The 17960-nt window shown below is 39.7% G+C and overlaps 1 protein-coding gene across 1 annotated transcript in view; it reads right to left on the bottom strand.

Moving 5' to 3' along the window:
• LOC140374080 (uncharacterized) overlaps window positions 1–17783 on the bottom strand; it is a 28193-nt gene extending 10410 nt beyond the window's left edge. The window contains exons 1-9 of the mRNA XM_072460859.1: window positions 17601–17783; window positions 17359–17468; window positions 16926–17072; window positions 16237–16389; window positions 15549–15658; window positions 14883–15006; window positions 13991–14074; window positions 13366–13437; window positions 6590–6643 (exon numbers count right to left, since the gene is read on the bottom strand). Coding sequence (XP_072316960.1) covers window positions 6590–6643; window positions 13366–13437; window positions 13991–14074; window positions 14883–15006; window positions 15549–15658; window positions 16237–16389; window positions 16926–17072; window positions 17359–17468; window positions 17601–17667 — 921 coding nt within the window. The 5' untranslated portion in view covers window positions 17668–17783. The remainder of the gene's footprint in view (window positions 1–6589; window positions 6644–13365; window positions 13438–13990; window positions 14075–14882; window positions 15007–15548; window positions 15659–16236; window positions 16390–16925; window positions 17073–17358; window positions 17469–17600) is intronic.
• Window positions 17784–17960: the final 177 nt, after the last annotated feature.

The raw sequence follows: 17960 nt of genomic DNA, 5'->3' as shown, positions 1-17960 counted from the left end.
AGGGGCATGAAAGTAAAATTGCGCCGGTCCCGCCTGAGGATTTGCGATCTAACGAGGGAGATCTCTTCCACTCCTCCACTCCTCCCTTTTCCTCTGTCTTCACCTCGTTTTTCACAGAGATATGTCACCATGGTAACATAAACTGCACCACGCCACGCACCCCTGCTCCGAGTGTCGAGTCATAGCCGGGACATTAAAAGTTCCAGAGATGAGACGCGCACTCCTTTTTGTTTTACGACGGTTAACTTATAGGCGGGAATAAAAAAGGAACTGGTGTAAGTGATTGGCGCTTTAAGCTATAGGTTTGTTTATTTCACAGTTTGTTTGTGTTTAGAACAGCACGATATGAGAACAAAAGTGATATTTGATGAGTAAAAGGGATGGGCGCTGTATCTGCCTCGGTAATAAGGGAAGTTTTCATTGGTAACGCTCCAATATTGGGAACGTCGCCGATATTTGGCAACAATATTTTTTTTTTCAGATTTGTCTTTTTGAAGGACAATTAGGCTAAAAATACGTACATACGTTAACACAAATAATTTACTATCCCACAGACACATTCTGTTATTATTTTTACTAAAGTGAAAATTTCCTTTGTGAACTTTACTATAACTTAACATGAATGTGTGGCATTTAACATCATAATATCGGTAATAACCACAGCAGCAAGACACATATCCAATGAGCTCATCAGCCCATCCCTAATAAGCATGTTGAGCTTTGTGATAATATGATTGATGTATTGATATTTAGGCAAGTTCAAAATTTAAAAGACTTTATTGACACTTGCCCAGACATAAACTGAACCAAACTGGGACTAAATCCAGAACTAAAACAGGACCAGTCCAAGTCTCCGTCAGGACTGCAGCCCAAATGTGCTCAAATAAAAGGCTTGCTCTTGTGCCCTCAAACTTTCGTCCCAAAGCTCTACATTTTAGTTGCCAAAAACAAATCATGATCAAACTAATAAACCGCTTCATAATTCCTAAAAAATAGTCAATCTGACTTGCTAAAAGGCCAAACCAAGCCAGAAATGATCATAATTTAGGTCAGGCTGATCAACGCGGTAACATCTGACTTGAGCAAATGCCACTGCCAGTGCGTTCCGAGTTATGAAATTAATTACATGTGTCATTTTGTGCGTTGATTTACCGCAATTTAATAATTCAAGTAGCACCGAGTAGAATTTCTGATAGCGTCATCTGAAGGACACATACAGTACTGATAGTTATCCCTCTAGAAACATCAGAACACTTCTTGTAAGTTTGGTAAATAATATATGAGACTAGAGACTTTGGAGAAACAACGCTACATACACACTTGTGGAATAACAAAACAACTGGAGAGGCTATAAATGGCACTTAATGCTAAAATATAGGTTTTGTTCTTTTCTTTTCGCATTTCCACAGAAAATCCTTCTAGTGTGCAGTGAGTTACAGTGGGTACAGAAAGTATTCAGACCCCTTTAAATGTTCCACTCTTGTTTCATTGCAGCCATTAATTTTGCTAAAATCCCAAAGGTTAATTTTATTTCTCATGAATATACACTTAGCACCCCATCTTGATTGAAAAAAAAAAAAAAAACAGAAATGTAGAAATGTTTGCAAATGTATTAAAAAAGAAAAACTGAAATGGTCATTGTATTCAGACCCTTTGCTCAGTATTGAGTAGAAGTACCTTTTGAGCTAGTACAGCCATGAGTCTTCTTGGGAATTAAGCAAGTTTTTCACATCTGGATTTGGGGATCTCCTGCCATTCTTCCTTGCAGATCCTCTCCAGTTCCGTCAGGTTTGATGATGAACGTTGGTGAACAGCCCTTTACAGATCTCTCCAGAGATGCTCATTTGGGTTTAGGTCAGGGATGGTCACAGAGTTTTTCCGAAGCCACTCCTTTGTTATTTTAGCTGTGTGCTTAGGGTCATTAATATAAAATAAGATAAGCCTTTATTAGTCCACACAATGGGGAAATTTTAGTGTTGCAACACAAGTAGGTAAAGAAGTAGAAGAACAGATAACTTATAGAAAGCTTTAAGAAAACTCTTATAGACAAAACCTCTTATATTCTTAATAAGAAGTAAAATAAAAAATGATGAACACCCAGGTGCATGACGCTGGCACCACTATGTTTCACTGTTGGGATTGTATTATGCAGGTGATGAGCAGTGCCTGGTTTTCTCCACACATACTGCTTAGTATTAACGCTAAAGCCTAGTACACACCGCGGCGTCAAATTTGCAACCGACCCAGAAGTTAGACGCCTGTACATTTGAAGACAAACGCCCCGGTGTTCTCAACGCCCTGGACTCACGTCCGTAAAATACACTCAACAGCAGACGTGCGTCTGAGTCGTCCTGCACATGCGCAGTGGGGGAGTTGTGCTGTGTTGCTTTTCTCGTGGTGTAAATGGAGTTTAATGGCTGAACATGGCTTTGGTTTATTCACTTTACAAAGTCCAAAAGCGGAGGCCATGGGCTCCGGGGCCCGTCTGGGACCCGCAGATACTTCAGAGCTGAGCAGAGTTTAGTCAATATCATTATTTGCTCCAAGAGCTGCGTCTTAGGGATTTTTTTTTTATCTTGCAGGGTTTGTTTTGGGTCTTTTTCCAGATATCTGATTGGCTGCTGCGGCGCATCTGCCGCAGAAAGTTGAACAAAGCTGAACATGTCGCGCCGGCCGCTTTGGACACCTCGAGCGTCGAGAGCGTACGAAAATGCAGGAATCGCACCGCAAAAACGTAGAAATTGTGCCGCAAAAATGTAGAAATCGTGCCGCAAAAACGTAGAAATCGCGCAGCGGAAAACGCAGGGCACGTTCGGCGCGGATTGCTCAGTTTGGCTGGACGGCCAGGATTAGGAAGAGTTCGGGCCGTCCCTAACCTTCATTTCGTTCCATTTAAGGATTATGGAGGCCACTTTGCTCGTGGGAACCTTGGGCAGATCCTTGGACCTCCTGAGTCTCATTTGCTCTGACCTGCTTTGTGAGCTGTAGGTCTGATACACAGGTGTGAGCCTTTCCTAATCAAGTACAATCAGTTTCATTGAACACAGCTGGTCTGAACGAAAGAAGAACCATCATCAGGAGAAATAGACGACATGCGACTTAAATATGAGCGTCACAAAGGCTCTGAATACTTATGAGCATGTTACATTTCAGTTTTTCTTTTTTAATAAATGTAATAAATTCCATTCCGTTTGTTTCTGTCGAGATGGGTTGCTGAGTGTACATTCATGAGAAATAATGAACTTGATTTTAGCAAATGGCTGAAGCGAAACTAAGAGTGAAATATGAAAAGGGGTCCGAATACCTTCCGTACCCACTGTATATACATGTTGGCCATAGGTAGGTATATCAAGATTTTTTTTTTAAACGTTAGCTCAGAATGAAGCAAAAGTGTTCTTACATTTCAGTGTGTGACTGTGACCGCTGCTGCTGTGCAGGGGAGCGGTAACCTGAGTGTGCACAACCACCACAGAGAAAGTCAGTGTTACTGGATTCATGATTCTAACCACATAATATTATGTTAAGATGTGTCAAAAAGTGGGGTTTCATTAAATGTTGATATTCCAAGTTATAAATGTATTATTAATTAAGGAGGTAACAGATATCTGAACTTTTCCAGGCATGTGTTTTTCTCAACCTGTATAATTTCATAATGCAACAAACATTTTGAATGAGGCCATGCAAATATTATGACCCGACGGCCGTCTTGGACCTCCCGGCTAGCAGACGCCTCGACTAGACAAGTAATATTGCAGCAGCTAAAAAAACATACTTCACCTCAATACATTTTCATGAGGTTTGTTGAATTACATCACATTAGGATAACAAATGATCGTATCTGTATACTTTCAGCATATCTGTGAAGTACATTTTAAAAACTTTCTCCTACTTCTATATTGCCGTGAATCATCATGGGAAGGCCACGTGGGCGTGACTTAGGTGGTGATTGACAGTTGTCGCACAATTTCAATCGATGGTATTGGCAGTGCGCCTCTATCATAGGCTTTGCCCCAGATGCACTTACAAATATAGTTTGGCCTCGTAACATCACAAAAGATACAATAAGTTGTACGCTTAATTTTTAAACGTTAATTTTGGGGATGGTTTGATTTGACTTTTCAGCAAACACTGATATCCAATATTATTCTTGCTGCTGTGGCCAGTAACCGATATTTTTCGATATCAATATAAAATAGTTTAAATGTGGATGTCAAAATGTTTTCAGTTCATTGAGGATTGTGATTATTCAGGTCACAATATAATCTAAAAAATAATAGTTGTAACTCATGACATCATTCTATCTATACTCTATTAAACTTTTATATCTGTATCTAGCTATTATATCTAGCTATTTATGTTCACAAGTGTATTATCCACTTGACTTTCAGAAATTCAGAAAGATTAATTTCATTAAGCTGGTCACATACAAGAACATTAGATCATTAAATTTTGAATGAGAGATGTCAATAATTGTGAATGATCATTAAATTGTGATATTTCTTCTCACAATAAGTGTAAGAATAACATTTTATATCATGACATCCCCACCCACAAACTGTGGAAAAGTTCTCAAATTAAAGTTTTATGATAAAAATGTATTTATCTGTATTGTGTTTCAGGTTGATAGTGCAAACATAAAGTCAACTCTTTATTCATTGCTGTTCTAATTCGGTTCAAACTCACAGGTCTTTTTAAAAAGACACAACCTGTAATGACACATGGCCAACAGAGACTGCAGCAGTCTATTCTCTGTATCTGACAGAACAGATTTGATCAAATCTTCCAATATTATTATTAGCACCTCCGGCGATATATCGACCATCCGAGGTACATTCCAAGTTGTTGGTAACAAATGTTTCTCAAAATTACAGCATGTTCAGCTACATCTCTGTCTTAAAAGAAAAAAAAAAAAAATCTTGAGGTGTGAGACTGTAAACCAGGGCTAGAGATCGCCCACCCACCCACTGTTCTTCCAGTACCGAGATACGAATATTAGCTTTATTCATTATTCATGGAGGGCAGAGGCAGCGGAGCCCGGCACCTCTGCCAAATCAACCATTTAGCTAACAAACACATCAAGGCACGCCACACTGAATACGGGATTGGCGCTCAGCATGCCGAGTGGGAGGCCACCCCCTGCAGCTATACTTATCAGAACAACAGCAGCCCCGGATAAATGGAGTTTCCACATGATCGCAAGACCCTTTCTATCACTCCAAAATTTCCTGGCAGAGCGGGGGGAATATATTCTTACACTATATATATGTGGGGGCATTTCTGACACTCAGATAAAGCCAATTAAATTCAAATTTTGACAGGTTGCGTCTTGAAAGCCCCCAGAACAAAGGCGGGCACTGTTTTGTAGACCCATGACTGTCTGATTCTGTGCATTTTGAACATGAATTAAAACCTGAAGAAATTGGTTAATTAGGAACTTCAGACATACCCGCCCCTTGGACAAACTCAAGACAGGAGCGCACAATAAGACACATTGGAAGCGTCTGTCAATCAAATCAGAGCCACTATTATTTCAAAGTGAACTCGCATCTTACTTCCCATACGGAGGAACAAAAGCATCATGAATCAAGTGAATACCTTTGAAACTAGATTTGCAGGGAAATGGCTCAGTTGTTTGTGTAGATATAACGCTGCATGTGGAGCCACCTTAAAGAGACGCTGACACACGCAGGAGGCATAAGACGGAGGCGAGAACAAACTTTTTATCTCCCACAAGTTTAAAGGCAAACTAAGGCACGAAGACAAAGGGGAAACAAGAGAGCGAGAGTAATGAAAGTATAAAATGTCTACCCTGATTTGGGACTACACTAATGCGGTATAAATGAAATATGCCCTGACCACCAGAGTTGCTGACTGTATGCATATGCGAGTGGCTCAAACAGAGTGCCGCAGCTGTGTGTCTCTGGAGCTAGTTTAGAAGTTCAGCCCCCCGATGAATGCTCTCAATCTGTCAGCTGAAGGGGAAGAGGGGGGAGAGGGGGAGGAAGAGCCAGAGGGGAGAGGGACAGTGGCATTCACTGTACACTAGGGCTGTCAAAAATGTTTTAATCGATACATGGTTACCAATTGAAACACAAACAAGTATCGAAAACGATATATTCATTTGGCTAGTATCAATACAAAAGAAAAAGCATGATATATTTATAACAATTTTGAACTTTACAGTGTTGCTATGAAACTAAAATTAGTCTCAATTTTGATGCCAAGGAAAAGGCTTGGTACCAATTTCAATACCACGATCATGATAAAATACACAAAATAATAGTTTCTATAATCTAATATCTAAATACATTTGGCCTATTAATGTGTTTTTATTCCAGTATTAATACTTCAAATGAGATTTTTTTTATACATTAGTATTTTTGTCAACTCACTGACAGCACAGCTCGCACAAAGACAAACCCCACAGTTTACAGCCTCTGATAAGCATTCAAGTTTTCACTCACTGTACGTGTGAACACTGAGTGAGGCTTCAGCTCAAATCCCCAACTGTTGTTACAGTTCACCAATGTGTACAGTGTGGTCAGAACAAAGAGTAAACTGCTAAATATCTAAACTAAATGTTACTTACCTGGACAACCTCGTCGTCCTCCTCCAGAAGACCTTCCAACACATCGACTGCCGTCTGAAAACAGAATATATATGTAAATATAAAATGATGATTCTTTATTTCATAGTGTTAAGAAAATGAGCAGATGTCTCGGCTCAAGGTCCTGATAAGAGTCTATGAGGCCATTGTCCAATCAACAGCACCATCGATACCAACATGGCACCAGACACAGGCGTCAATAGACACACTCGCCAGTGCTTATCGCAGAGTCAATAGTCACTTGCACCGCTCTGCTCCACAGCCCTTTTAATCCATTTAGTTACATTAACACTCAGTAGATTCTTGGTATCAGCAGCAGCCATCCAAAGGCAGAGCCATAAACCTAAATGTCACACTGACCCATCTCGTGCCCTGGCTTCACACTGCTCTGATTTCGTCAGAGCTGGAGCACAGAGGAGTTTGAGGTCTCAGACGAGTTTAATGTTTGGTGACCTTTGCTTCAGCGTCACTGTCTGGGTCAGTTTCAGTGGGAAGTTTCTATTACAGAGAACAGCCCTTGACTAAAGTGGACCGTGTGTTTGTTTTGGTCCTTCTGCGTGTGGATGCTGCGGTTGTGGTGTGTGCGTTTGTGAGTCAGGCCTCAGGTGATGATATATTGATTTTTGTCAACTTCAGGTTGGAGGCGACTGTTAGCCATTCACCCGTGGTGAAGGGCAAGAATAAAAGACATGCACACGCCTGTGTGTGTACTTAAACACCAGGGTAAAGGCACGTAGCAGGGCTGAACAAACCAGTGAGCACAACAAGCCCCACTCTCTTGTTAAAAAGCAGTCTTATTAGTTGGAGAGCCTCCTCATTTTTCCTGGCGCCCTTTGAGCTGCTCTTCTCTTTTCATTTGGCAGGTGCAGGTTTTAGCAGAGAAGTCTGTGCAGGAAAGACTGAAGAAGCTCAGATTAATTGAGAGCATCTTATTAAAGTTTGTAAAAGTCAGCTGACTGACCAAACCAATTATCCACTGCAGATGTACACTCCTTAATGAAACTGTGAGTGATTCAAATACCCAACAAGCTAAAAACAAAAATACTTCAATTTTGCTTTTGATAAACGAGTTAAAGCAAGGCCCGGGTGTTATCTACTTGACTTTCACTGCATCACCCCAGTGTGACGCTCACAGTAAATCGAGCTAAGCCACTCGATAGAAAAGATAAGAGCCAAGATCTGTGTGGATATTAAACAATTGATACAACAGGCACTTTCTGAGCTACAGAAATAGAACAAGAGATTTCTGGGAGCTAAGATAAGTGAGCGCTGATAAGCACTATATCATCTGCAGCCGCACTTCCTCCTAACGACACTGGTCAACCCAGGGGCAAGTGATTAAAGATTCAGAGATTTCTTAAGCCGCGTCACGCTCTAAACAACAACAAGATTAATATTCTTATGCAGAAGTGAAGAAAATAAGTGGTACAGCAAAGAAAAAGCTGGGTTAAAAAGTGTCTTCGTAAACAATGCAAATGCAGTCCATGAACAACAACGTATACGACACTTTGCAGCTTGTCCTCTTTTTTTAACCTGTTTAAGGGAAAACACTGCATTCTGGAGAGAAGCTCATTTATAACCGCCATTGTTCATGTGTGTGAGTGCAGCCGCAGTGTGTCTGTGTGCGTAATCTTCAGGCAATTTTGTTTAACAGAATCATTTTGCCAGTGCGCACAGTGGAGACGGGAGAAAGACAAATCACTGTACAAGCGAGGGCAGCCCGTATCGCTACACGCAGCAGCCCCAACATGCTCGCATACACAAACCAGGACATCTGCACTTAAGTAAATAAATCCAATGTGTCAGCTCCAACCGTTCGTCCGAGCGGCACCAGAGAGGAGGGTTTAAGCTGAATTTAGAGACAGAAAATGCAGCAGAAGCTCATAGATCAAACAGCTGAAAAAAGAGGGAGCAGAAATCTTAACGGTTGTCAAGAGAGAACGCCTGCCTGTCAACTCAAGCTGATGAAGGTCATGTCTACAGTAGGGCTGGACCATCAGATTACACTAATGATATATTGATATCTTTTAGAAGGGCAATATGAATATTGTAATATAATTTACGAGCACATGACATCTACGGCTGTTTAAACACTGAAGGCTCAGCAGAAGCTAAAAACACTTGGGACGAGACAATTCCCACAAGACGAGACATGAGACTGGAGACTGGGTCTACAAGTACAGAATCAGAATCGGTCAATTAACAACATTCAAAAACATAGGAACTTGTCTTGGTGATTCGGTGCAACATAAAACAATAAAAACAATGAACAATGAATAGAAATCAGATTTTTTAAAAATAGAATAGAAATAAAAAATAGGCTTAATATGTACACAAATTTACAGTTGTACAGATATACAGATGGAGTGCAGAAAGTGATCAGTGCAGTGAGTGCTTAAATAATGGTTAAAGTTATAGTGTTTAAGAAGTGTTCATGAGTCCAACGGCAGAGGGAAAGAAACTGTTCTTGTGACGGGAGGTTCTGGTCGGAATGAACCGTAGCCTCCTGCCTGAGGGGAGCAGCTCAAATAGTCTGTGTCCTGTTCGTCCAAGAGTCCTGGAGACATACAGGTCCTGCAGCGATGGAAGTCTGCAGCCGATCACCGTCTCAGCAGAGCGCACAATGCGCTGTAGTCTCTGTTTGTCCCTGGTTGTGGCTCCAGCGTACCACACGGTGATGGAGGAGGTGAGGATGGACTGCACCATCATCTCCGCTGGCAGCATGGCTTTCCTCAGCTGCCGCAGGAAGTACATTCTCTGCTGGGCCTTCTTGATGAGGGAGCTGATGCTGGGCTCCCACTTGAGGTACCGGGTGATGGTGGGTGGTGCCGAGAAAGAAGAGGGAGTCCACAGTGGTGATGGGGGAGTCTGTGATGGTGAGGGGGGGCTGTGCCTTTCCTGAAGTCCACAATCAAACACTTGTCTAGTGTTTGAATTGTCAAATACATTCACCAATATTCCACTCCACCCACTTTTGTCTCTTTTTGCCACGTATCGGCACTTCACTTTTGATCGAGCAAGAACTTTTCGCTTAAATGGAAAACAAGGGAAAAGTCTCGCCACTAAAATATGCTATAAAGTAAACTGATTTGTGTAACATGTTCATTGTTAATGCACTGGCATGAAAACTAAATTTTAGTCTGTGTAGAACCTATTTTCTCTCGTGGTCGGCAGCCCTACGTGAACTAATACAACCGGAGGAGGGTTGAGTCAGGCCAGTGTCCAGAATAATGTGAATGTAGTTGGAAATAAGATCTTAATCAAATTCAAATTGCAATTTGAATGATTGCAATTAGCAACAAAATATTCTGGTTCATATGAAACCTGCAAAACCCTGTAGTTTAAACCGCTACAAACATGTTCTGAAATGTATGTTATTGTTCAGCAGCTCATATTTCTGTCCTCCTCAAATGTCACTTTCCCTGGCCGCGTTTCAATTCGGAACGTTGAACTGAAATCTACAGTTAAAAACACGATCAGGGCAATCTAATCACAATGCTTTTTAAAAAAAAAAAAATTGCAATCTCAAACACATTCAGTCTCCGCCCACTTTTCCTGTTGACCAGCCTCTGTCCTGTTCTGAGCCAGTGATGGGAGGATTAAACCAAAAGCAGTGATTTGTGAAAAGGAGCAAATACTTATAATACCTCAGAATTCAATGTAAAGTGTTCAAGAATAGTGGCGATATGGTAATAATTGTGACGTAGCCTCTGAGGAACTCGTTTACCCTGTCGCCCGCCCCAACGGCATAAGACTGAACTCCCTACATCTCCCCAAACAAGACTACTTATGTATGATTAGTTTGTGGCTATTGTTGGTTAATCTGAAACAAAACATAATTAGATCGAGAGTGCATCACAAAAGCAACAATTATCAATTTCTGTCTCACTGGCTGTTAAAATTATCTGTTCTTTGTCAATTTCCACCACAAAGTCTGGAACATATTCAAGAATTACTTGTTAGAACGATTGCGTTATTTTGTGAGCAGCAACACGTTTGTAGAGCAATTCAGATTATCTTATTGCAAAGAATATTGAATGAGTTGTATCTTGCTGAATGCGTTAAGAATACAGCCCTCAACCAAGGCAAAAAAGATACCCAGATACCAATCGATTTGAAACGTAAATATTAATTTGAAAAGTAAAGTGTCACAAATATCACATAAATGGGACAAAATTGCACTTTTTCTGAATATTTTTAATGGTCTTGATCCGTATTAGAACTGGTATAAGACAACATGCCAATATTAAAGAAACTATGATTATTGTGTGTTTAAAAAAGCATTTTGCAGTCTAAAAAAGATAGTTTTCAATTAACACTGTGGCAACATAAATTGGCATCGAGTGTCAAGCGTTAAGAGCAGAAATTGTAGTATCGTGACACTCACAATAATGAAGATCCTCTGAAAACAAGTTTTTTAATTGAGCTGTTAGGAAGTATCAGCCTTTCCTTGGTAGAACAAGATTGTCTTACTTTCTTTCTTTGTCGATACTAATCAGAAAAAAACATGACATACTTCACGGGGATAATTAAAGCAATTAAAACAAGACATTTAAAGCTGTTTTTACCACGACAACAAGCAACAAGCAACCTTTAAACGTGAATGTTAAAATGAACTTGCTAAATCTAAGATACTTGGGGGAAGAATAAAAGATAAATATGTGGAGTTTTAGTGAAATAATTTAATTAACCAATCATTTCTTGAATAATGCCTCTTAAAAAGCCCCAGAAAAGTTCTTTCTAATTACATTTTGAGCTGCATATTAGCACCACTCTTACAACAGATGTTAATTAGCCGTGTGCAAAAGAAGGTTTAAAGAGGAAAAGGCATAAAATAGCTGACAAAGGAACAGGTGAAAACTAAAAGAGGAAAATGTGATAAATGAAACGCTTGTCTCCATAGAGATGTTCCTGCTTCGCCTGCAATGTTCCACATCATGGCATTATATTTACCCATCTCACATTTGTTCAATTACATGTGGTTTTATTGCAAAAAATGACCTTCAAAAACATGCATTCTTGAGGGGGCTCGCTTCTCCACAGATCTGACCGGGTAGGGCGTCAGCTGCTACTTATATACTTATACTGCAGAGAGACTTATGTGATATTATTTGTTGTCACACCGCATTTCATACTCCAGTGCAACTTTTATATGATTTTTTCTTCTCTATAATGCATTTTTTGGCTGGTGCGACTTATACTCCGGAAAATACGGTACTTGCTTCTAAAACCGTCACGGATATTAGTTTTTGGTTTTTATAATTATATTGGGACCTGAATTATCACTGAATAATCAATTAACCTAATAATCTTGACATCCCTATAGGGCAAGCAACAACATGTCGCATCTTACAGAACAGAGCACATGACTGTACCATTAAATAAAACTACTTGTTATGCATCTGTTCCTTTCTTACATTAAGGCTCCCAGGGCGATATAGCCATCCGACACGCACAGCTCTCTTAGGATATGTGTGGTTGACGCTTAACAACACCAACAGCGCGATGAAGACAAATGACGTGTCAGAAACTGCAGCCGGGGAAGTTGTCATTTCCCGGCTGCACCTGACAAGCCCCAACACACACTTGCATGCGCACGGATACAATGTCCAGTGGCTGTTTGCGAAGAGGAAAGAGAAGGGACACTGCTCTCATTTCCTGTCTGTAATAACCGTAAACAGCTCGACAAGAGTGACTACAAATGAATCACTCAGATGTTGGCTCGCAGTAATCGCGGAAAATGACTTGGCGCATTAATGACTGTTTGGGATTTTTAGTGCCGAACAGAAGACGGCGAGACACTAAATTCAAGGTCATTAATACTGAGAAATTGATGTGCGATTTCCAAGACGGTTGACGGCGGACTCGAACGGCCGTCTTTCTCTCCCTGCGCTTATTTTTATTTCCTTTTCCCGTCTTCTCGTCGCACCTCCCCGTCCCTCGTGCGCCCTCTTTACCCGGTCGCCTCTTTTTAAATACCACTCTTCAATTATTGACAGTGGATTGTGTCGGGTACAAAGACCAGGCAGGGCCGCGTTGCCACCTTCAGAGCTATTCAGGAGGAAAGGGAAAAGTAAGGACACTTGTACGAACGCATACAAATGCCAAGGCGACCACCGGCTAAGAAACTGCGGGCTACATTGGCGACATTTTAGAAGTTAATGTTGTGGTTTCCGATGACGGGCAGACGCTTATAAAACTCCCAAGGGTGATTTGTGTTTTTTGGAACGGACAAACAAACACAGCATTCGCATAATCTGAACCTATCCTGTGAAGTTAATTGTAAGGGATTTGGTCTTCTAACATGCCATATTCATTTTGGGGTTGATAAGCTGCTGGATCACTGCTGGTAACTACTCTGTAAAGTAAGAATAATGAATGAACGTTGGGTTTAGTATTTAACTCCTTAAACTCTATCGATTTAACATAAGTTGGAAAATGCATGATACAAATGAATGGATGAGTGCTCTAATCACTGAGCCACTGTCACTCCAAATGTATGTAGTTTATTATATGTGCTGACAATGAACTTGGTGCCATTTTTGGTTTCACGTAGATCGAATTAGTGCAGAGATAATAAAAGTTCTGTGCGTGATTTTTATTCATCCCAAATTGAGTCAAGCCCCTTTAATCAGACAGATAAAAGGTACTTTCCAGAGAATTCTCACCCATTTCTGAGCTCATCTTTAAACTTTGGGCAGTTTGAAATGTGATGATGTCATGTAAACCTGACATATTTACACACGTCGCAGACTCACCTCATATTCTTCCGATTCGATGAGCAGTTTGGCCGTGCTGATGCGAGACTCGTAGGGCGGGATCTCGATATTCTGCAGGGAGAGGACAACATCGGTGCCTGAATGTGTACACAAACATCCTCAAACAGGGTCCCTCCTTTGTCTGCCGATAACAGCATCTAATTTCAAGCCCCAAAATGTGCTCTGGTGATGTGGCTGTTAATCATAGTGGAAGTGTCAGCACCCTGGATTCAGATCAAGCTGCACTGAAAGATAAGAGTCATACCAGCGGCAGCAGTGGGAATTCTGTGTGCTATTCAAAATCATTGTGTAATCCCAATGCCATTTATTCGTTGAAACCTCATCCTCACCTTGACAAAAAAAAGGCTATTTATGTCAAACCTCCTGTTAGCATCTACTTTTCTTGTCCTTTACAAACTTTGCAGTATTCTTTGGGGTTTCAAAATGTGCTAATGTTGTGTATGTAGATGGCAAATGCAAATCATTTAATTTGCTCATATTTCACGATGCCCTGCATTCTCTCTGTTATATTGAGGTGTTTTTTATTTGCCGAAACACATACTAGAGAAATACATTTATTTGCATATATTTTCCAACTTTGGAAGGGAAAAGAGTCATAGCAAACCTGTAAATCCTCTTCTAAGCCCGACGCGGCTCTCTGAGAAGGTAACCATCCAGCAACACTTTTTAACAAGTACTCTTTGCCTTCCTAGAAAACAATCCAATGCAAATATTTAAGCGGATATGGTGCAGCCTTACACAGCATTTGCAAAATCAGATCAGATAGTTTTTTTTCTTCACTTTCTCTTTAGTTTCTTTTTGACAGCTGCAAAACTATATGTGGAATCTCCAGGCATTTAAATGTTGAAATATTTTTGTACATTTATCAAACTGGAGTCATGCTGCCCCCTAGTGCACTGACAGAGTATTAAAATGTATTTTATTTTTTTCTCTACAAAGCATTCTTAAAAAATGCTACAGTATGTTACATTATCTTCCTGTATCCATGTGATGCAAAATTTCTCAATTAACAAATTCATGAATTACATTAAGTAGTTACTGAATAAAGACAAATCTGTCTAATTAGAACATTTCCCCAAAGGGACAATAAAGTGTGCCTTAACCTCAACTTAACTATCCCAGACAGCTGTTTAAGTGTCGTCCGACAGATCAGGGAGGATTAACAGTTACAAAACTAAAACACGTTCCAGACTCAAAATCAGGTACAGGCACTTTAAGGGAAAGTGATCAAATTAGCAAACTTGTACATCAATAAAAAATAAACATAAATCAAATCATAAAATATTTCCATTATCAGTCAGTGCTTCACACCATCACCGGCAGCATATATGACCTTAAGGTTTGACCCAGTAATTGACTTCCTTTCAGACAATCCTTCTGTGTGTGCATGTTAATGTGAGGGCTCATCTGTTAATATACTGCATACAATCCAATTTGCTCAGGATAATTAAGTCAGCAGAAACCAGCTCTAATGTGGAGGAAGTCTGTGCCCTGACCTGGTTTCGCTCAGCGCTGAACAGGTAACTCGCCATGAGCTGCAGAGCCTCTGGGTTGTCATGGCGATAGTGTAATGCTCGCTCAATGAACTCCTTACATTTGTCCGCTGCACCCTCCTCCATGCTGGAACGCACAAAACAGCTTAGAACCAGACCAGTCGCAATAACAACGTTTGAAGTGTGCTATAAAGCCACTAAAAATAATGTCATGAGCTCTAATATTAAAGACCAATTATATATATAGATATATAGACAGACAGACAGACAGACAGAGAGAGAGAGAGAGAGAGAGCAAGGATTTTACAATACATTTGAGCTGAAAAATATAGTTGATCTCTCAATTAACTCAATATAGTAATTATCATGACAGATCTACTTACAACAAATCACGGGCTAATATGTTTACATGCACACCACAAATCTGATCATTATCTCATTTCGAGTTACCAGATTATTGAAATGTCATTTAACAGTAACATCTGATGCGAGTAATCTGATTTCTTTCTGATTCTGAAAACAAACAAAACAATGAAAACGTTAACAATCAAGTTATTCTAAAAAGCCACTGATTAACTGACACATCTGGTGTCTGATTAATTTAGTTATCTGTTTTTTACTGGCCTTACAGATAGGTAACAATGTAGTTTAAGACAGTGATAAAAGTACCAAAGGTCTGTCAGGTAAATTTCAGCGATGGAGCAGTAGGCCACGCTGACGTCTCTCTCTGTGGGCAGGTCTGTGTCCTCCTCTGGGAAGGCGGAAGCTCCTAGTGGCCCCTAAAGAACCAAGGCAACAAAAATCAGATGACATTGAATGTAATTATGGCAAAAAAGCAGGAGAGATAAGTGAAATATTATATCTTATTGTCTAACTCAACTTTTTGAAGTGTAAAAGTTCTGGTTGTCAAAAGCATCAAACCCAGATACCAATCAATAATAGTCGATCGATAAAGTATCAAAACTAGTCATTTCAAAAGCATCAACATTAAAATACATAACATAAACCGGAACGATAAGGATATTTTCTGAAGAGTTTTAGAAATGATCATGATCTGTATCACCACTAGTAGAAGACGATATGGTAAAGAAACTACTATTATTTTGTGTTGAAAATTACAGTTTGATCACTGTGGTATTGAAATTGGTATCAAGTATAGCGCGTTTCCCTAGTGTCGAAATTGAGTTTGAAATTTCAATATCTTGACACCACTACTAGGAGGATCAGTAGATCAATATAAAATCTAATTGCAATTTTATGTATGTTTCAACATTGCCCTCTAGTGACAATGTCAACATGTTGCAGAGGATTGTAACAGAAACATGCAACGAGTGAATGTGAATAAACATGAACATACCGTTGTCTGTGCTTGCTTTTCCAGTGCAGAAAGCAGAACATGTATTCCTTTCAGATAGAAATCCACAGCCTCTTGTCCCGTGTGTATCTGCCCCAAAGACATGTATTTTCTATGGCCGGCGTCTGGGCTCAACTCCACTGCTCGTTGTAATGTCTGGATGTTAGTCAAGGTTTTTTGTTTCCAGATGAGGAAAATTACATAACTTCTATTTTGAACTCTTTAATGTCAAGTCTTATGGCTGTAGCAACTAATTCTATCCAACTGTTTTGACTTGAATTATTGCTGTAATTTCTGGACCTATCTATATGAAACAAAGAACTGGAACAAAATTCAACAACTTCATTGTCACATTAGCTTCAGAAAGTAGTACAATTATTCAACCCCAATGTAATGTAATGTGTGATGTAATTGTTGTCAAATTAAATAACATTAAAATTTAACATAATGAGGTTCAACATCTTTATTTGTCTGGGATTGATGAGGTTCAACTTTTAAGATTAAGGTACACGTTATTGTACCCGTAAGGAATTTTTTTTGATCCATGGCAGCTCCTCAGGAGCATTTGTGGATCCATCATGGGTATGAATATTTATTTAAAAAACTGTATGATAAAATCTACTATGTGAACGCGACCTATTGCTGCATTTAAAACATATCTAATAACATCAAACAGACAGGCAAAAGGATACTTCCTTAGCTTTTAGTGTATCCCCCATTTCAGAGTAGATATTTCCAAGCATGTCCAGAGCATGAAGATTGGTAGCTTCCAGGTCCAGGGCTCGTTGACAAAATAAAGAGGCCATCTCAAAGTCAAAGCTGTCCATGCACTCCTCTGTCTGAAGAGAATAATACGCATTATGCTTGATTAAAAGTTAACAACTTTTGACTGGTGTCTTTATTGTGAACTATTGCTCATTAATAAAGTATTTAATAAATTAAACACAAAGACTTGGAGTTGTATTACATTGCAGATTACATAACAATGATTCATAGAATGTCCAATTTGTTTAGGTTTAGGAAAACCTAGTCTATATTAAGCATGATATACTTCTGAATTAAGGCTCCACTCAGTCCAATCATTTTGAGTAAAAGGGTGATCTAAGACGTATAAGTGTGTATTACCTTTTCCAAAAGTTGTTCCACGGTGTACTTCTCAGCTGTTTTCTTCTTGGCTTTCACATGCATCCTTACTTTCATCCTTTCTTGAGGTGACAACCCAATTATTGCTGGATCTGTTTTGACGGGAAACGTTAGATATCTGATATAGCAAATTAATTTGTCCCAAACAAACAACAAAACATATACGTCCAGTATGTCTGTAATGTTATTATAACACTGAGTTTCATAAAAATCGCAGGAATTACCCCTGGTTGGATGATGCTCTTTCTTCTTTGGCTTGTTTTTCTTCTTGCCTTTTGCCTGTCCTCCCATATTGAAGGATAAAAATGATTGAAATACAATATTTCACTATTTACAATGTGCAAATACGGTCCTAAACACCAACCACCAACACGCGTGGAAGTGCAGGGCCACAAGTGCGCATGCTCAGAGCCACGGCTTCTACGGATAGCATTTACGGACATATTTCATATGCTGCACAATCTCCCATTAATTGGGCAAGTTCATTTTAGCTGCTATTTATTTTGTGAAATAAACGCATGCTTCATTATAACGTTGCCATGATATAAGTTTAGGTGCTATGTTTGTGTGGTATATATATGACA

Source organism: Eucyclogobius newberryi, unplaced genomic scaffold (genome assembly GCF_026437365.1).
Source record: "Eucyclogobius newberryi isolate DKJ021-1_F unplaced genomic scaffold, fEucNew1.0.hap1 SCAF_3, whole genome shotgun sequence".
NCBI classification, from domain to species: Eukaryota; Metazoa; Chordata; class Actinopteri; order Gobiiformes; family Gobiidae; genus Eucyclogobius; species Eucyclogobius newberryi.
The sequence above is the reverse complement of the archived record's forward strand: the minus strand, read 5'-3'. Positions and strand labels throughout refer to the sequence as shown.